The sequence below is a fragment of the Haemorhous mexicanus genome, chromosome 12 (genome assembly GCF_027477595.1).
Source record: "Haemorhous mexicanus isolate bHaeMex1 chromosome 12, bHaeMex1.pri, whole genome shotgun sequence".
NCBI lineage: Eukaryota > Metazoa > Chordata > Aves > Passeriformes > Fringillidae > Haemorhous > Haemorhous mexicanus.
Window position 1 is genome coordinate 14,914,846 of NC_082352.1, and position 21,061 is coordinate 14,935,906.

General features: G+C 42.5%; 1 protein-coding gene across 1 annotated transcript in view; it reads left to right on the top strand.

The window, feature by feature from the left end:
- The first annotated feature begins 713 nt into the window (after positions 1–713).
- GLG1 (golgi glycoprotein 1) overlaps positions 714–21,061 on the top strand; it is an 82,853-nt gene continuing 62,505 nt past the window's right edge. Inside the window, exon 1 of the mRNA XM_059857210.1 lies at positions 714–1,049. Within this exon, the coding sequence (XP_059713193.1) occupies positions 738–1,049 (312 nt within the window). The 5' untranslated portion in view covers positions 714–737. The remainder of the gene's footprint in view (positions 1,050–21,061) is intronic.

Below are 21,061 nucleotides of genomic sequence, written 5' to 3' on the forward strand. Positions count from 1 at the left end.
CATTTTCTCTTCGTTCTTCTGTAATTCTTCTTTGTATTTCTGTATTTGTTCATCCTTGTCCAGACTTGGTTCGCCATTCAGCTCGCTAGCACTGTCATCCGCAAAGTTCAGTTTCCCCATTACGTCTCCTACCTCCTCAATTCCTGGGCAGCCGAAGTGCGAGTGGGAAATGGGATTTCGGGCAAAAACTGACCCCAGCTATCGGACACCTGCTGAGGGAGGCGGGGGACCGGCTGCAGCCTTCCCGGCAGGCTGAGCACGCCCAGGCTCGGCTCCTCGCGTCCCGGCACCGCCGCTGGCTCGGCAGTGTCGCCCTGCGTGGCTGTGGGGTCGCGGAGGCCGCTGAGGGGATCCGGGAGCCGTTGCGGGAACCGTTGAGGGGCTGCGGAGCGGCTGAGGGGGTGCGGGGCCGCTGAGAGGTGGCGGAGTCCCCTGAAAGGCTGCGGGACCGCCGAGGGGCTGCGGGGCCGCTAAGGAGGTGCTAGAGGCCGGAGGGGCGGCGAGGGCCGTCGGGGCCGCAGAGCCGCGGTGGTTCCCGAGGTGGCGCCTCGTCCTCCTGAGGCGACAACGGCCGAGGCGGGGCCACCGCGCGTGCTGGAGGAGGGGCCAGGACGGGACACGCCCCCTCACCAGGAAAGGGGCGCGTCCCGCTGGGGCGACGTCACGGGCGCGCTGATTTGCATACGCCGTGCGTGCCGCGGGGTGGGCGGGCGTACGCCGGAGGTGGCGGATCCAAGATGGCGCCGTGCGGACGTGTCCGGAGCCGCTGCCCGGGCCCGGCGCTGCTCCTGCTGCTGGCGCTGGCGGCGCGGCCGGCGGCGCCCAGCCCTGCTGCCGGCATTGCCGGTCCCGGCGGTGCTCTGCCCGGAGCTGGGCAGCCGGGGGGGCCGGGCGCGGCTGCCCCGCGGAGTGCCCGCGGTGGCGGGTCGGGCAGCGGGTGGAAGCTGTCGGAGGAGGCGGTGTGCCGGGAGGACGTGGTGCGGCTCTGCTCCAAGCACAGCTGGGCCAACAACCTCGCCGTGCTCGAGTGCCTGCAGGATGTCCGCGAGGTGAGGGTCGGGCCCGGGGCCGGCCGGGCCTGCCCGCGGCGGCGAACAAAGAGCCGGGTCCGCGCCCCGCCGCGCCGCCGCCCCGCGTTTCCCTCATGGTTTGTGTTTTGAAGATCGGAGTTTGCGCTGCGGAGCTCCGTGAGAGGAGCGAGCTGCCTGCGGGGTGGCCGTGAGGACTCCGGAGAGCAGCTCCTCTCCATCTGCGCCTCGGGGCTCCGCGCTGCCGCCCGCGCAGCGCCCTCCGGGCAGGGAGAGCTCTCGGGGGGATGGCTTTGTGTTCTGCCTCTGGTGCCTTGCGGGGTTATTCGTTCCTGGAGGTCTGGGAGAGCCCAGCCCGCGTAGTGCGGAGTGAAGGCGCCGTGCTCCCAGCAGCAGTGACCTGAGATGTTTTTTTCACGTTCAGGTTCCCACCTTCGCCTGGAACTCGGCTGCAGAGGCGGCTTCTTTCCAATCCTCGGTTGTGCGTGTATGAAACTCGATATATAATCGTTAGACTTAGCTGACTTTATGGGGAGGTTAACGGGGCAGTCTGTGTTGTTCTCAATCACCTGTCGTAAGCAGTTTTAAGTCCAGTTCAAGAAAAAACTGAGTTGCCTCCTCCGAGTCTTCCAGCTCCATCTTTTCATTCATTCCTGGGCTCATTTTGAAGCAGCCTGTGGGGGACGCGCTTTTAGTGAGCCGTCCTGGTCTCGAGGTCTGTGTATTCTTGGCTTCTCTGCTGTAGAGTCCGGGAATGCCAGGCTGGGTCAGTTTTAATGGTGTTTTGCCCAATAGGGAATGCGATTAGGAAAAACCTGGGCTCGTTTCTCATCCGTTTTTATGAGGACAGCAGATAGCAGTGGCAATGGTTACTCTAATCGAAGGGAGTCTTGAACCAGTAAGTGTCAGTGATTACTTCTGGCTTCAAATGCAAAGCTAATTTTGATTTTAATCTAACTTCATGTTTTAATTCTGGGTGGGTATTTAGTAAGACACTCGTGGTAGGTGTTTTCAATGAGTCCTGCTGCAACATCTCTCACAGGTATGAAATGCTCCCATATGTGCTTTGTGAATAACTTGCCCCTTGCTGTTCCTTTCCCCTGTCTGGGAACTTTTGGCCTCCTTTTAGGTAGGCATCCTGTCTGAGAGGATCTCGGAAGCTGACCTCACAGGCAGTGGCTCACAAGCTGCCAGCCTGCCAAAAAGGCAAGCTCTTGTTCTTTTCTTTCCAGTTGCATAGCCCCTCCCTACTCTTTTCACAGTTACAGTGCTTGTTGGTTTTCTGCCATTTTAGCGAGGTGAACCCTTTTGGTGTCTAGTTTATCCGTTTTCTGCTGGAATAGTTTTGGCATTTTTCTGAGTTAAAGCACAGAGGGGTTGAGTGCAGGGCTGGTACACAGAGCTGTGCAGGGAGAGGGATAAGATCAAATCGAAGGTGAAGGAATGTTTTGCATCACGCTTTATTTTCAGCAAGTACAAACCTCTATGTTGGCTCTGCCTATCTCCTGAGAACTGCACTCTTTGAAGTGCAGTTATGTCTGCTTGTGGTTTTCCTTTTCCCATTCCTAAGCCTGCCTTGATGTCTGTAGTTTGCTGGCTGTTGGTCTTGTCTAGCTGTAGTGCTGCCTGATGCCCAGTGCTGAAGGTGAGTTTTTTTTCCTGGGTGACATCCCAGGCATCAACAGGACATCTCAGGGCTCTTTTGGATTGAGGTTTTTCTCAGAAGATGCCACTCTGTGGCCTTGTCCTTATTTGTCTGTCAGCCTGCAAAGAGCACTGTCAGCTGGTCTTAACTCTCAGCAGTTTGTCCAGTAACACCAATGTGATGGGCTGCATCCTGATGTAAAAATGACTTCACAGGGTGCTGCTCTGAGAAATTAATTGAAGGAGCTGACTTCTGTGTATCCCTACTGTTTAACACTTGATATTTAGACTGTGAATAAAAGTCATGAGTTGTAAATATTGAGTAGCATTTCAGCTGATTGGGAATGGGGTCAGATGTTGCCTCAGATGTTTCCTTTGCATTGGAGATGACAGCAGAGGAAATAAGTGACGTATGGACTGTTGTTGATATGACTTTTGCTTTTGACTCTAGAGCATCTGACTGCTTCTTTGGACAATACCAGAAAAGTGACAATTCCGTTTTAAAATGGGTGAGGATCTATTCTGAGTCATACAGCCCACTTAAAACCAGTCAGGCTATAGTAAGTGGAGATTTGGGGAGTTGTTTTGTGTGATGCTCTCAGTGAGGACAGTGTGTAGACACTGCTCCAAGAGCAGGTACAATTTTTAGATGCAGTTAGGCTGCAGAGGCAGCATTTTTTTCTCTAGGTGTTTAAGGCAATCTTACTTTTCTCATAAGAAATGTTTCTCTCAAGTGGAGAAAATTCAGTTTGAAACTGGGAGTGTTGCTATGAAGATTATCCATTGATTTTTCTTAGTGTGATGCAGGCTAGAACACTTTTAAATAGAAATAACTAGGAGAAACAACTATTTGAAACATTCTTTTTCAGTACATAAAATATATAGAAAAGAGAAGGTGTGCTTGTTTTGTTAGTCAGTGTGAGTGCAATCACATGGTTTCAGTATCTGCTGATTTCTAGGGGTGGTTGTCTTTGAAGTACATCTTCTCTTGCTTTCAGTGAATTTGAATCTAAAGGAGCAGGAGTTTTGAGTCAGTTGTTGACTGGTACAGGAGCCCAACTTGTAAGGCAGATGTTGAAAGAAGCAGTTCAACACAAATATTCAGTAAAAAACCGTCTGACACAAAGAAAATAGTAAAAAAAACCCCAAACTCCACACCGAAAGCCCTACACAAATGGAAAAAAAAACACCTAAGCCAAACCCCAAATAGTAAATTTTAAAGTTTTTGTTTTGAGAGGTTATTGGTAGGCTGTCAGTTTAAAATATTATCAAAGAGTTATTTAAGCACTGTGTATTTTTAGAATTCTTGAAGAAAAAAATAGATCCTCAGGCTGATATAAAATACTTTTTACCACTTATTTTCCACTGAGTTAAAGAAATGTTTAATTAATGTAGTGCAGAGTCCTCTTTCCTTTTGTAGTAGAAGGATGCTCCTTGATTGGAGAAGGAAATGGTCACGGTCAGAGCTACTCAGCTTAAACATTTTTGACCATAATCAGAAAATAGAGTAAACCCCATTTTTTGGTGCATTTTGCAGATGAATTAACTTCCTTCTAGTTAGAAGTACTCATGCACTGGATATGTTATACTTTTGAGTGACTTAAATTTTGTCATCAAGATATCAATTATTATTCACATAATTCTATGTCACGATATAAAACAAGTAGAAAGGGGTAGTGTATAAGTATATTTTTTTGTATAAGTTTGTGTTCCAAAGTGTTTTTTTCATGGAAGGATTCAGGTTGCAAGCCTGTTTCTGGAAAGACTTCAGAGTTTGCATTTCACTGAACACAGGCTGCAGCCTTTAAGCCCTTTTTTTGTGGGTTGCCTGTTAAACTGATTTGCATGGTGGTTAAAGTATAAATAAACCCATGAAATATTAATATATTTGCTAGGTAACGATTTTTGCTTGATTGATGATGATCTGCATTTGAAGCATGACCAAGTCGTTGAATTTGAGGTGGGAAACATTAAAAGGGATGAAAATAATCTTATCTACTGTAGGTCCCTTATCTGGTTTACTAGTGCAGCATAATTTTACTTTTAGAACCTACATTACGTCTAGTTAATTGGTGAGTGAATTTGATACCATAATTGTTGAGCATTGCCCTTATAAAGATTGTGCAATATATATAGCATGATATTGTTCTGTATCATGTTAATGCATTAAAGGCTAAGTATTTTGTCTAGATCAAACAGTTGTGGTTAAGATGGGATTAGAGATCAAAGTTTTGACCTCCTGCTACTTTCTTCATCCTGAGTGGTTCTGTTTCTTTGGTAACACCTTTATGGCAAAGACAGTGTAATTGAGCCTTAATGCTCTGCCTTCTGGAAAAAATAGGACTCTCCTAGTGTTGAAGATTGGATTAAGAACAAAACAAGTTATCATGAATGCTGTGTATTTCAAGAATAGTATTTTTCCTGATATTTCAGTATTGTAGTTGGTGTAGAAGGCCAGAAAATTCATTTGCTGTGACTTAATGGACTGAGGAGCGTGCACCATTTGACAGGTTAGGAACTGTCATATTTCTTCCATTTAAATGTTTTATTTCTCACTCTGTGTGTACCTGACTCCTTAAGTGATCTGATAAAATAGTGAAATTACTTGTTTTAAAATTATAGATGGAGAATAGAAACCAGACAGTAATGCATGCTTGGGGTCTTCATCTCTTTGGGTCATACTGTAATTGTAGGAAAAATTGTGTGTTCTCAGTCCTTGTCCTGGTTCTCTAGTGTTTCTACCTTTTTGGTAAATGGATTGGAAATGTAAAGGCTTCCCTTAATCCTTTTGCTTGCACTGAGGTAGATGAGTGTGATCTGTCACAGTAGCTCATTTTACTTTATTTTTCCTCTTTTTTATCTCCCTAATTTATTGAGTTCAAGGTCAAAGGTTTTGTTTGACTCGACATATGACATTATGTTATATTTGAGCACGTACTCCTGTTATTCCATCTCTCTGTTTTCCTGTGCACTGGTGGAGGCTGGCATTTAAAGTTCCCTTTTTGAGATGTCTCATTTGTGGCAGCAAATGACTGGTTACCTATCCAGAGCTCTTAAATAATTGAGGGCTGTGGATTAAACATAGTGTGAGGTTAGGCTAATTCTTAGGAAGTGCAAGTGGTGAAGACACTCCTGGCAGGGTTGACCATCTCTTTCAGCACTTATGGGCTTTTTTGCCCAAAATCCCCAGACATTCTCCCTGGCTCTCAGGTGAGTTGTTTTAAGTTGTAAGAAGCTGCCTGTTTCTTGGGTTGATAAGTCTGTGGTTGTGGGATGAAGGCTGTTCTGGTTCTCTAATCATTACTATTGCAAAGGAGCAGGCAGTTAGTATTCCAGTGGTACTCTGCAGTGCCTACAGCATTATCATCTGGTTCAGATACCAACACTCAAAGGGTTGGGTTTTTTTAAAGGCAACGATCAGAAACCTGAAAGATGTACCTTAAGCCTTGCCAAGGGCTTTGCTTACATTTTCCCTTCTTTCTAAAGGATATTGACCTGGTGATCATTCACAGTCTGAAAAGGACACAGGAGTTTAAGAACTGCTACTTTCCTGAGAAAAATAAAAGGAGAATTCTTACCAGTATAGTTGGAGTTGAAGTAACTTAAAGGTGCAATGTGTTGCAATTTCAAGAGATGGAGTTAATTATTGCTCTGTAACTTGGCTCTCTGAGTTGAAGCCTGTGACATCTGAATAAGAAATTTTCAGACCCAGTTCTGTCTTAAATGGAATTTAATGAAGAATTTACAATGCTTTGTGGTAGATGCAAATTAATTTGAATTGTGAATATAGTCCCTCCTGCTTTTAAAATTAATGTAATGGAAGATGGACTATCCAAATCAATGGAAGAGAATGGCTGGACCTAGGATGAAGGATTGTGATGATTAAGTTTTGAAAAACACATGAGCAACAGGAAGGCAAGGAGCAGTGAAGGTTTTTCTCCTGAGGCTTGGCTTCTTACCCGAGATTAGCTGCATTTTTGTTCCGAGGTTCTCTTTTTCCCTTGAGTTTGGGTAGTGTAAGCCCAGTTTCCTCCTGGCTTTTGTAGTTAAGTCTTAAAGTAAAATATTAAATATAGTTTGAAAGTTTGATTTGTTTTTAGCTTGGTTACTTTGGCATCAGCCTTTGGCTTCATTTCAGGATGTAGCAATATTTAAAAGTACTCTTCTTGCTGAAGCCATGTGTGAGCTGAATATAGGGGAAGATGGTCTCTCACATTCCAGGTGCTGGACTGAATGTCTTGTGAACAGAGCATTGAGCACAGGTTCTTAGTCCTCCATATCCTTTTCCCTATCAAAGGGAATTATTTTTGTGAGTTTTTTTGGAGGTGGAGTTGTTTTTCTTAATTCTGTGCTGTTCTTGGCAGGCTGGTACTTGTGGTAGCTGGTTGTATATCAGTTTGGCCTGGGATGTTTGGCTCAGTAAGAGAGATTATCTTACAGGTCTGCTTCCTCCAGCGAGCTGGCACTGCTGGCCTGCTGCAGCTCTGCATACCAAGGAGAAAAGGAGGGGAAATACAAGGGAAGAAATAAAGTTTGATGCAGGCTGTGCAGCCTGGGCTTGGCTCAGGGTGCAGTGAGAAAGCTGTGTTGGGGGAGGTGATTTCCTGAGCCAAATAGCTGAATATTTTTGAAAAGCAAAGACTTGGTCAGTTGTTACAGTAGAGACAGGTACAGCTGGGCTGTGTTTTGCATACACTCTCTCCTTCCCTTATGCTGGAGGAAAGGAGATCTCTCTGGTGCTGCTTTGGGTTGTCATGGTTGGAACAGAATGTTTTGAAGAGGGATTATTCTTGGCAAATAAAGTGCTGCATTTGTTTTCTAGTACAGAGATGACTAGGTGTTCTTTACAGCATAGCTTTCCTGCATGCATGCACCACTTTTCCAGTGGATTCTGCTTCTTTGGTCTTGGGAAAATGCACACTTGCTTTGGAAAAAGCTTTGCAATTATTCTTCCTAATAATGTACACCAAAGAATTAGATGAATAAAAAGGCTAGGTAATTGCCTTTTTATTTGAAATCTTGTTTTAAAATAGTTTTTTCTTTTTGATCTTCTGACTAATTCAGTTTTAAAGTCTGTGAAGTTGGTTGCTATGGCACTAAAATTTTTCAATTCTGTTAGCTGATAATTTTCTGTTATCATGGGATACCTTGATTTTCTGGAAGCTCAGTTTATCAGTATCCATCACAGTGCATTAGGTGAAGAGCAGAGATCCTATTTTCCCTGGGTGCCAGCTTGTGTTATAATTGCAACCTTTTTTCATCAAGACAGAGATGAAAACCCATCCTGTTCCACTTCTGAGCAGGGGTGGCATTCATAAAAACTGTCCTGGAATGCTGGTGTCTGAATGTCTGCAGCTCTGAGCTGAGGAATCTCCTTCAGAAGTTAGAGGTGTCTTTTTTCTCTGTGTTGTCTTTAAGGGTTCTGTGCCTGAGTTTATTTAATTTTTTTTTCCTTTACATAAGTGTGTCTTGTAGATCTTACAGCTTTGTGAGCTTAGATTTCACTTTTAGCATTAGAGTGCATTTCTTGTTTGTAATGTTTACAATTTTGCCTTAAACTGAACACCTGATGCCTTTAGTAACAGTAGGCTAAAGACTAATGGTACACATGGAATGTCCCTTTTGCCAAGTAACACCATAGGGAAAAATGACCATCATCATGCAGGACAGAAATGACTACATGCTGCATTTGGGGGTTTTTTTGCATCTATCTGAAGCAATGCATTGCTGAGAATTGCTGACCTGACAAAAGGCAGTTAATGTAGTAAGTTAATGTACTCTCTACATACCTGGAGTATTTTACTCCTTTCCTAGTGATAGAACTGTGTGCTCTTTTATGCAAAACTTCTTGTAGTTTCCTTAGTTGATTCTCAGGAGTTTTAAATCTCTTTTGGAGGATGCAAGTGGTTATGCTGATGTAATTAAGTACTTATATGTAACAGTGTGGGTTAATACCAAATAGTTCTTACAGCCCCGCTATGCAAAATCAATCAGGCAAATGTGCTGTCTTTTGTTTAAAAAATAATGACTAGCTTAATCTGGTAGCAACTTTGCTGTCTAGATCTTTTGAATCTTAATAGGAAGCTCACCAGCCTTCATCCTGCTCAGTAGTTTGCTAATTGAGGCTTTCTTTTCTACACTGTTCTGTTATTGCAGGGTAAAATACTCTGCACCAAGTGAACTGCAAAACAAACTCAGCAGAGCATGCATTCTTCTAAGTGTTGAAGTAATTGCCCTACAAAAAGGTTGTGATGGAATTAAACAAAAGACAACAAACCCAAACCTGCTTGGCTTATAGACTTTCTGTGGCACTCCAGACTTGATTTGAGCTGAGTCAACTTTTGTTAGGCTGTTCTCAGCTGACTTGAAGCAAGGTCTGGAAGAAACTTGCAGTAAGCTCTTCCCTTATCAAGTTGATTTTGGGGATTATATCTGTCTCTGTGGCCTATATATGTTGCAAAATCAGAAAAGTTAACTACTGTCAAAGAAAATCACTGCAACGCTGCAGTTGTCATAATTTGCAACAGGAATTGTTCATGAGACTGCAGTTCTTCAGCTGTGTTCATGGTGATCTAAACAAATCAATATTAATGTGATCCTCTTGTAAAATTCAGACAGGCTTGTCAAAATTGTCTCCATCTATACAAGGCCCTGATTAACTGCAGGTGCAGAGAACTGTTGACTCTAGTTTTATTTGTCAAGCATTTTGTTTCGTTATTCACTTATGACATTGTGTTGACTTGGATGCTTTTTTGGTGATAGATTTATAGAACCATAGGGTGGTTGGAAGGGAGCTTAAAACTTGTCTCATGGACATGGACACCTTCCACTAGATCAGGTTGCTCCAAGTCCCTGCACAATTCCAGGAATGAGGCACTCACAAATTCCCTTCAACCAACAGCCCAAATTCCTTTCTTTTCCTTTTGAACTGCTACTAGGAACACACTATGTTTTTTGCTTCAACATCTGAGATGTGGGAGGGGTGAGGTGCTGGATCTCTCAGTGTGACACAGGTATTCAGATTTGTGTTGACATCTGTCTTAACTTTCTGAAGCCTGTAGAGCTGACTCTGCAGCAGAGGTCAAAGATTTTGTGAATGTAGTAACATTGCTTACTTTTTAACTGGAGGCTTCCAGGCAGTCATCAACGGCCTTCTTCAGTTGTTTCTGATCAGTTGTGTGAAGCAACACCAGGTTTTAAAGCTAAAAAAAAGGAAAGAGCTGGAACAGTTTTTTATATCTTAAATCTTTCCTGCATTTTTATGAAACAGAGTACTGGAATGGGACTCCCGTGGTGAATGCTTGTCCTGTCTCTAGGAATCACCTGGGAAAGGGTTCTTCTAGGGAGCATTACCCTCAACTGATTCACATCTCTAAAGTTGTACACTCATTTTAATGTTACTGTTAATAGCCTTAATTAGATGTATATGTCCTATTAGCTGTAGGAATGGTGGAATTTTGTGCTTCCTTCACAGAATACAAAGCTTTGCAGTGTTTCATATTTTTGCTTTGTGGTCTGTGCTGTAGCAGGCATACAGCACACATATGGTGACCCATTACTGATAATGCTGTCACCTCTGACTCCAGAAATAGCAGCACTGTGTTGGGCAGAGTTGCCTGGAATAATGCAGGGCTTGTTCCAGCTCAGGCACTCAGCAGTGTGGCTTGAGCTTGTCCACATCAAATCCTTCTCACGTGCTCTGAGGCTATGTTGGCTTCCTTTCCATGAGCAACTCACAGGTAACGCTTACACAAAGTGGAAAAACATACAGCAAACCACAAACTACAGGGTTTTTGGTTTCCCTCCCCTCCTCCAGGCATTTGTGAAGACTTCCAGCATCCTCTTGTATAAAACCATAGTCTAAACTTGTTCTGCTAGGGAGGGTGCTGATGGAATTTAAATGCTTCTCTTTGTATGGTCAGGTCTTCCCAAGTAATTTCCCCAAATACTTTCCTCCCTCAAGGCATTCCAGTGCAACCCATCATAACTTTGTGATGCTCTCCAAGATTATTTAGTAAATGTTATCCTCTAATGTCAGTTTTACTCACTGGGGTTCACAGTATCTTAGTCTTAGACTACTTGAAAAAGACATTTTCTGAAAACTTTCTAAGAATGCTGGAGAGCTCAGGTAGGCTGTGTGGTGCTGGCGTGAAGCTGGGAGGAGGATTCAGCTTGAATTTCTCTGTTGTGTAGTTGTAAGAGAAGATGAGAATCAGTGCTCTAGTCACTTAACCTGCTGGGTTTTATCCCACCAAGCTGTGTTATCCAGTGTGGTGTCTGGACTGGTTTAGGGAAAATTAAATAGCCAAAACATTTCTATTGCTTAGAGTTGTACATCATGAATAACTTTAAATAATATGGCAGCATGTTGTTGCCATCTTCAAGTGATCATTTGTCCGTTGAGAGATGGAGTTTGATCTCTGACTGTAACCACATCTGCTTTGCCTGCTGGGATTACAAATTTGGTATTAGGATCTTGCCTAGGAGATCAAAGTTTTAGGTAAAAAAAAAAAATCCCCTCTGTGAACCTAATATGAAGCTATTCAAGCAAGAATGGTAAAAAAGGAAGATGTTAAGAGAAGGTAGCAGAGTAGCTTAGAGGCTGTTAGTCATTACAATATTGGAGAACCTTTGCATATCTTAAAGTCTTTGTCTCAAGTTTTAAGGTCGAGTATTATTTCATACACTGTGATTGTTATGATTTTAAATTGGGCCAGAAGAGTCTTTCTGAACGGAACTTTTTTCCTCAGGAGCCATTTAAAATAAACTTGTGGAGGCTGGCTTATGTTATGATCCTTACTTAGGGAGCCAATTCTTCTGAAAGTACTCCTAAATAGCCCTTTTGGGCTTTGGTATGGTTTTCTAAGTTCTTTCTTTGTATGTTACACACTTCTTTTAGCATTAAAAGCTGTAAAATATGTCAAGAGATCATATTTGAAGAGCATCTAAAATATTGCCTCAAAGCTATCAAAACACTGCACATGAGTAAAATTTGGGCAGTGTGAGTACAGTGCTATTTGCTCTCACATTTGTAGAGCTCATTGCTTTGTTCTGCCTTCTTTTGAGGTTTGATCCATTGGTAGCACTTCAGACCTGAATCCAGGCCATCAGCAGTGAGCTTCCTTCTGGTGAATCTGAAGCCATGTGGACAGGGAAGCTGCATGGGTTGTTAGGAGATGAGCATCTTTATCTGAGGAGGTTGGGGCAGATGAAGATCTGAACAGCACAGCCACTTCCCCAGTCATGTAGCCACCTTGAAGCAGAGGGAAGGACAATGTCAGGGTTATTCTCTTCTAGAAACTGCTGTGCAGAAGCTGAGAGGATGCAGCCACAGGCAGACAGTGCTCTTGGCCATTGTTTTCCAGCTGGGACTCTTGCTTCTCATGGGATACTAGAGCAGTAGGCTTGTGTTGACCATCTGAGCCTCTAGCCATCATTAACCAAGGTGTGCACTGTTCTTGTTTGGTTGTTGTTTGTTTCAGCTTGGAATTTTTCATATCATTCAAATGAACAATCCAAAGCTATGCTAGTCAAGTCATCTAGTTAAGACTTTCCAGAGCACGGTACAATCACTCCAGCTTGTTCTTGTCTGGAAAGTACATATTTTCATAGAAATAGACTGTAATATTCCTGATAACACTGATAAAATCACAGAATTGGTGGTGATGGTGAAAGCAGTAGCTAGAAAAAAATATAGTTTTGCAGAGAAACGAGGCTTTGATTAGAATTTGTTGGCTGTCATAGCATATTGCTGGGATTTTGACCAAGGAAGGATTTATCTTGAAGTTCCAAGGTTTTAAGTTGGACACAGTTACAACAGAAAGATATTGTCTTTCCTTGGCAGAGGTACATGATCAGGTGAAACTTCCAGAATAACAGTGACTTGGAGAGTATAGAAATCCTTTCTGTCCTGGTGTTCTAGGCAGTGGTAGTTGTTCCCTTACTACAGCGCATCTTGCACCTTGCTCTGATTGAGCAAGGTGTGTGAGCAGGAGAACAGCTTCCACATCAGTTACCATTTCTGTGGAGTTTCCTGTAGAGCCATCCAGTTTGCCTGGATGTGAAGTGTGTTAGGATCCTGTGACACTTTGGGAAGTGCTGGTTCAAATAACTGTGCTTTGGTTTCCTGAGCTACAGCACTTGGCAGCAGTGGAATGGTGTACAGGCTGGGAGTGTGGGCTGGCAGTGAGTCTGTCTCCCTGCCATGAGCAGAGGTGAAGTTTGGTTGAGTTTGTTGTTTTTGCTTTTCAACATGATATGTTCCGAAACAGTTGAGCTCTGCCCCTACAGTCTTGGGAATGAGTAGTGTCTCTTAATCCTGAGCAGATTGCATTGTTTTTTTTTAATTAGTCTCTCACCTGAATTATTCTATAATTCTTTGTTTGTTCTTCCTTTCAATAAAAGATATGAACATGTTTAACATTCACTTGCAAGACTTGCTGTATCAAAAGATATCAGGACACTGTGCATCAGTCTGAGTTACTCAATGTTCCATATCCTTTCTTACAGACTGTTGCTAGCTTTAATCCATGGAAATGCTTTGTAAAAATATGGAACGATTTCTTTTGCCTGTAGCATCTCAGAGTCTTAAAAACATTGTGGGATTGAAATGGTGCTTCATCCTTCTTTTAGAGCAAATGTGCTGCATATTTAAGTGCAAAAGGAATTTTAGGACTAAAAAAGTGGTAATATGCTATTTCTCTACAAAAATACCCGAGGCTCTCATGAAACAGCAGTGTGGAGGAATGTATTTGTTCTTAGTTTTGATACTCACATGCCTGGTAAATACTTAGGATTTGATTGCCATAGGCATTCCTCCTCCCTGAAAACTACAACTCCTCCTTTTAATGTGACAGAGATACCCTGGGAGTTGTTGTGGAGGAGGGAAGGGGCATAGGCAGCTTGTCTTCTAATTCTCTAGACGATGTGTCTTGCCAAGTTTCTGGCAAATGTTTATGAAGTTGCATGTAACCTGCAGCAGTCAGTGGATCTACTTGGGACTGTAAGAGCCTGAGGTATATGTGTGATGAATACTGCTCATGACTTTGGGAATTCTGCAGTGCTCCCTTGGCTGTAACACTGTGGATGCATTTGGGTAGTTTTATCAATGAAACTCCCTGTTGAGAAGAAAGTGCTTGCTGAGGAAAACAACAGATAAAGTTACCAGAATAACCCTTGCTCCCTGGAGAGCTGCTGGAGGAGGGAAGAGTCTTGTCAGTCACACTTGGATTTGAATAGCATGACATAACATCCTATCAAATGGTTTAGGGTGAATGGAGCAGGGGGGCTGCACTTCCAGTCCCTCAGGCTTGCTTTGTGTTCAGAGCTCGGTTGCTTGGGTAGGATGCGTGGGATTGAAATGTTAAATTAAGTGTAATAGTTTTAAATCTTGACATGTGTCAGGCTTGTCCAAGTTTAAATAAATTGAGTGCAGAACTAAAATGATGTGCATCTCTTATGGGGATGTGCTGTAGTTGAATAATTGGTACATATGTGAGTGGGGCCCAATTTTACATAAGGTGTTTGATTTTTTGCGGAATACCCTTGTGAACCTGAGTGTATTTTCTTCCTCTGAGCTATTAAACAAGTTTTGAGTTATCTGTTCCTTTTTATTTCTTAGAAGCAAAAAGACTTCCCAGTTGACTTTATGCTGTTTGACCATTTACTTTTTTTTGAGGAATGTGTGTCCTAAATGGTGATTTTGGTGGGTATTTCAAATAGTTTGTCCTGAAAATCTGAGGCAGTTTTTTTGTAGAGAGCAGAGGCAGTTGGCTCTGTCTGCAGAATGACATGAAGGACCATACTAGTCCATCCAATTCAGTAGTGAGTTCTGTGGCAGGTGGGGATTGTATTCTAGAGATGTGTCAGCAGTTACAGCTAAAATTGCCCTGTGAGGATTTGGGATTTCCCTGTTCCCAGAAGGAGAAACAGCTTTAGCTAGGATATCTTTAGTAACAGTTTTTCTTTTGTTTGTTTAGGGAGTGAGCTGACCTGTCTGGTCACTCATCCAGAAATGTTTCAACATGAGTTCCTGAATGAGGTGATCAGCTCTTCTCCTGGGAGTGATTCCTCTGCATAAAATGGTGCATGTTTGGTACAGCTTTCAAGTATTAGATGCAACTCTTGCAGCCTAAGATCTTGCTGCAGTGGTTTGGAAACAAATGACGCAAATCTGTTTGGTCACAGACCTTTTCTCTGTTCTAATGCTCTTTCTTGAAGAAGGGATGGTCTCAAAGATGTATTTTGCTGGTTTGGGAAAGGAGTGGATAGCGTTGTATTTCAGCTGGTAGACTGTGGCATTCAGTAGTGCCAGTAATAATATGTGTTAGTGTATATTTATTTTAGGCTTTTCCCTTCTGAACCAAGTATTTTGTTTATCCTGTATCAGGGCAAAATGATTAAAAGCTTTTAATGAACTTTTCCTGGAGTTTTTTTCTGCTGTTACTAGTGCCTTGTTTGTAAGGTCAGCATTCCCTCGAGGTTTGCATGCCTCAGCCAGCCCTCAATACACATTTGTTGCTCTTGTCCTGCTTTTTGTGCTGTCTTTGTGATGTGTTAAAACCTCTGCAGAGCGCTTTGAGAGAGCATTCCTGGGAAAGCCATGTCTGGCTTTATTCTGTCATGCCCTGTGACACTCCTAGGAAGAGTGTTTTCTGGAGAAGCTGAAATGTGATGGCTTACTGGCTAAGTCAGGCTGCTTCAGGTGTTCACCTCTCTTAAGGCAAGGTTAAGAATCTTGGAGCTGAGTGGATAGAGAAAAATCCTCTAAAAAAGCATGTTAGCATGAGCACCCATACTCTGGAGGGGAAACAAGACATGGGGTTAGGATTAGGCATTGCATGTTACCATCATAAACCGTGGTGATGGGTAACAGTTGGATGTCTGGGCACCTGGTGGAGTGAGCACTGCTCTGACTCAGAAGCTGATTAAATCTAGGAGTAATAAGTGTCTAACAGTTCTCTGCTTCACTGCTGAAGGCTGCTGCTCCCCTGGCCAGGGCAGCTGAACAAAACAACAGCTTTTTTTGGGGAAAATGGGAAGTGGTTCCAGTGCATTTGAATGTGAGTGCCAGTGCTTAGGAGTAGCTTCAGGTGGTTCAGTAGTCCCTGCTCCAGATAAGCTCATCCTTGGAGAGATTTGAACAGTGTCAACTCATCCAGGTAAAACCTGGGTGACTGAAGTTGCAAGTCCTCCTTGAGGAGTGTGATAGTAGAGTCAAGGAGGAGATGTTTTATTTCCATATAATTAAAATCGGACAAAGACTTGGTGAAGCTTTGATGGGAAAAGATGTCCATGTTAAAGGAAACTGGGCTTAAGGGGGTTAAAATTTGTACCTGGGGCACATGGCTGGGTAAATTAATTCAGATTAAATATCTAGGGAAGCTAATGAAAACATGTTTTAATGAACCCTGGCTAATTACTCTATTTAAAGTTCTTGATCAAAACCCAGGAGATCTCAAACTGCTTTCAGATTGTTTTTTAAAAAACCTGCACATATATGTATCTTAAGTCTTCTGCATAAAATCAAAACAACTGGAGTTACTTTGTAGACTTCTGGTTCACCAGGGCTGTATAATATTTGGAGGTGGTCTGTAAATTAGTGCTGAAGACTTTCAAAAGCATTTTCAAAAGTGTTAATTGTGAATTTTCAATGGGAAGTGGAAAGGAATACATGGGCTTAAGGGAGCAGATACTAGGACAGAACAGAATTTCTGGAATAACCTGTAGTGTAAGAGTGTGACAAGGCAGCTGGGTGTGGTTTTCTAAGAGAGGAAAGAGTTTTCGTAAATACTTGCTGGTGCAACTGACCTAAATTAAGACCACCTCTTACTCAAAACCTTCATTTTCTTCAGAATACTGTGTATGAATTTCAGTGGACTCAACATTAATATTAAATAGAAATGTCAGGCAGGCAGCCTTACCCTGAAGGGATAAACTACTGTCTTTAAATTGGTTCATATTAAGGAAGTGGGGATATGTTTAGTCTTTTCTGATTGAGCTAATTAGCAAAACTGCATTGTGTGTTCCTAGTTAATACATCCCTGTGTGTGCAAGTGGATAATGAATGCATAACCAAGCTTAGGAAAGGTAACTCTTCAGCAAACAACCTGCAACACTGTCTCCTTGAGGCGTGTTTCCTGCATTCTCCTGGTGTTGTGTGTCAACTGCCAAGTCTGTCAGATGGATTTTATTCCTGTCTGTATTCAACCCAGTGCAGCTTTTGGTCTCCCCTTGGTAGCAGCACTGATTGTATCAATGTAAAAGTGTCTTTGCACCCTACTTTGACTGGCATGGTTGAGGGACTGGCTGTGCACAGGAAGGCTTCAGCAGCTGTCAGGTGCACTAATGCTGTACTGCTTAAAGCCTTGCCCTCTTCCTGTGCTTTGGTGGCAGAGGAGTCCACGGAGCAGCATGATCCTTGAAAAAGCAAGTTAGAAGTGATCTCATTACTGGAATCCCAGGTAGTGTTCTCTGTATTGATGAAGGTCAGGTCACACTAACTTAAAACCACCCACAAACCCCACATTGTAGGTCTTGATGAAGATTGTAAACCCTCACAGGCTCCCACTGAAATGATGTAGTGGTTAATGGGCCGACTGAATGGATTCTTTGCCCAGGAGCTTTTCAGAACTGAAACTGGCAACTAGTTTGAGGAGCCATTTCTGAAGTATGAACAGTGTGCTCAAAAGCTTTTTAATTACATCCCAAAATTTGCTGTATGGTAGAAAACGTAAGATGGAAGTTGTCTCTTACAGCCAGAGAAACCAGAGCTCAGCTGGGTCTTGATCTTTGCAAGAGGGAAATTCCTGGAGCAGGCAGTGAGCAAACAGGGGTAAGGGATAACACAGAAATCATGGGACTTCCTGGCAGAATCCAGTTTTCCCCCTTTTTACAGAAAACCAAACACACCCTTCTCATAAATTTGAGATCCCCCACTCTGTGCTATCTGAAAGCTGCAGTTGTGTAATGTTGTGTTAGCATACTGTTTCCTTGAAGTTCTTGGAAAGATCATGAGATTGAAAAATAGCCAGTAAACACGGTTCTCCGTATTTCTCAAGAAAAGAGTGGGATAGTTGGAATGTTATACTTTAGTGTCATTGTAGAGCTGGTTTTCCATGTTCTCTTATCTGCCATTTAATGTTGTTGCTTTTGTGCCTAACTCTTGTCTGCTTTGTTTCATTGCTGATACATCTCTTGTTTAAATAAGGAAAAAATTCCCTGTTACATTATCAAGAGATTGCTCAAGCATGACTAGAGATAAAATTAACTAACAAATCAGTTCTCTGTGCTTTGAGGAGTGGATCAGATGATGGCTCACATTCCCGTACTGAAAATGGCCTGAGGCAGTGATATAAAAAGACAGGGGTAGGCATGGGATATCAGCTGGAGTGAAACCTTTCATCCAGTGGTGGATATGAAGGGACAAGATCTAACCTTAACCAGAATATGTCTTTCTTTGTGTGCAGAAGTTTAACAATTCTTTGACAATTATCATTCTTCAGGGCGTTCTGTGCTCATGCAATTCAAAGCCAGTCTGGCTTGTGGCCTTTATGGGGCCTTTATGAACAGCCTCAGTAAATGATTGTTTCCTGCAATCTTGATAGTCTCCAGTCAGGAGGTGGGGATCAGATACAGACAGGATTTCTAGCTGCTGGGTTTTATGATTTTCTTTTTTTTTTTTTTTTTTTAATACCCTTTTCACCTCAATTCTCATGGAATTTATGAAGGTGAAGAAGCTGCTGTACAGCTGTGATCACATCAAAGCCTTCAAGTATACCAACAAATCTTTTGAGAACAGGCAAATCCATTCACTAGTTTTACTGCAGTGAATTCCTAGTGTAGATCCCAAGCACTGGCTGAAGGATTTTCTTTGAGTGATTTGGTGTCTTCTTGGATTTCCAATGGCAACTGCTGTGCTGGTGAAAAATCATGTGTCTATTTGATGTCTTCCTAGGAGACATGTAGAAAGGGCCATAACCATTCAGACTTCCTAGGAACAAAAGTGATGAGTTAGCACAGTAATAGTACCCGATTTTCATCCTCTGCTGCTTAATTTTCTGTAGATCTGTGGCTAATAATATTACAGAATTTTATGTTTTTCCTCAACCTCTTAGGTAGTTGAAACAAATGGGCTTTTTTTAATTAATGGGTCATCTACTGGCAATTGTATTCATTGATGTAAGTATTATTAAAGTGGCAACACAGCTGATGGTCCACAGGATGGTTGTGTTCAGATATGTGCTTAATTCAGTTTTAAAACCAGATGTCTGGATGAGTCCCTCTATGCAGACTCCTTTGCAGGTTGTCTGCAAGTAGTTCAAAAGTTGGTGCTTCTTAAAATCAAAGAACCTTGCAGTCAGCTCAGATGGTGTAAAATTATTTTCTTGAATCTCACAGCAGCTTTACATTCTCTTACAAGGTTATTGTGGACCACATCTTTGAGTTTTAGTTCATTCAACTAGTTTGTGTTTGCATGGAATATTTCCTTTGCTGGATATTGAGGACCTCTTGTGCTATGTCTTGTTGCTGTGCTTAGCTAAGCCAGTTGAGCTGCTGGCAGTACCAAGGTTTGAACTGAACTTCTGATGGAGCAGGAGGTTGTATGTTGGACCCAAAACTTTGATTTATCTTTAACTTGAACAGCCCAGCTCCTCAGGCAGTGGCACTGGTGATGTGTTCAGGATGAATAAAGATGGGGACGTGTAAAGAGTGGAGCAGAATGGATCCTAGAGCCTGGTTTGAACTGCTCTGCTTCAGTGTGTTTGGTCTCCAGAGCAGCATCTGAGCCTCACAGGCAAAATGGGCAAGGAGCTGGGAACCACTTGAGAGTGCCTGTTAGAAGCACAACAATTGTACATGAACCTCAGCATCTGGAAGTCTTTATTCAAGTCCATCAGCTTATGGATATCCTGAAAATTGAAGATAACAGTGTAGTGCTTACATGAGGTAGAGCCTTGTAGTAGTATTTCTGTCTGTTTTGAAATAATTTGAAAATTATTGTCTGATAATGTCAAGTGATCAGTCTTGGAAGTTCTGGAGAAAATTAAATGATTTCTCAGAAGCTGAGGTGCCAGTGAGTCTAATGTATCAAAACAGCAAACAGCAGCCATAATTCAGTTTTATTAGGCTTGGCAACATAACTTCTCTACAACTAAGCTGAAGGGGCATTTGATTTAAGCATAATACTCTAAGTATTAGCATATAAAAGAAGGTTCGAAGAGAGAGGATGCTGTAGAGTGTGTTTCCAGGGAGTTAAAATGTCCATAACACCGTCTTTCCTTGCTGCCTCCTGTCTTCTGAAACCTGCCACTGCCAGTGAATGTGACCACTGAGCAGAACTGGATGAACGTGCAGACTTGAGAGCTGCCCAGACCTAACCAGTTGCTAAGCTCTCTCTCTGGCATACTCTAACAATGCTTTTCTTTCAGGCTTCCTCTGTTTAATTTTGTACTGTGGTAAAAGGAGGGTTTCATGTTAGACTAATTTACCATTATTTTCTCTAGCATTGCACAGACTTGCATATTTGTTTTGCTCGTCTCATAAGCTGTCTGATATTAAACCAGTTTTAGTTTTTCCAGATCGGAGACAGGCATGTATTGAAATGCATGCTCAGTGAAAGGATCACCCTGAACACTGCAAACTTCTGGATGGGAAAATGTCCTTAAAATAAGGATATAAACTTTATGGAAATGTGTCATTGTCCTTTCCAGTCAGTACAGAAAGGTTGTCTGGTGCAATTTTCTGGTGACCTGTTTCTAATTAACATGCAAATTAACTGCTTGGTGCTGGAAATCAGGATTGCAAATACAAAGTGCTAATATGTGTTAGGCTGGGAAATCCCCGGCATCTGTTAAAGCTCCAGCACTGTCTGCCTGGTGTTTGCTGCTGCCTGCAGAGTTGTTCCCTCTGGAGAAAGCTACTGCAACCTGCTGTCAGAAGGCTCCTTTGTCTCACTTTAAAGAGAACAGGTTTTAATTTTGTGATGTTGATGCTTATTGCCTCACCTAGGGAGTTGTTTGAGTGTTCTTAGAGCCCTGGTTCACCAAAACTGGCTGTCGTGAAAACAGGCAAGATGAGCTACTTCAGTTATTTCCCCAGAGGAATTGCAGTGTTTAATGAAATAACTTACTTCTTTGTACTAGTGTTACAAGTGCCAACTAAATGAAGAAATTAGCATATTTATTAGTGCTTGTCATCACTTAAAATTTGGGTTTTCATTAAATGCAGCTGTATGATTTTATGTTTAGAAAGTGACTTTGATCTAACAGGTAGAGATGATTAATTTAGTAAGGGTCTGGTCAAAAGTGGGGTTGTACATTTCTCCTTGAAGCATCTGTTTATTTTCATGCTGCAAAACATCTTATTTTTCCTCTTCAGCATTTTTGTGC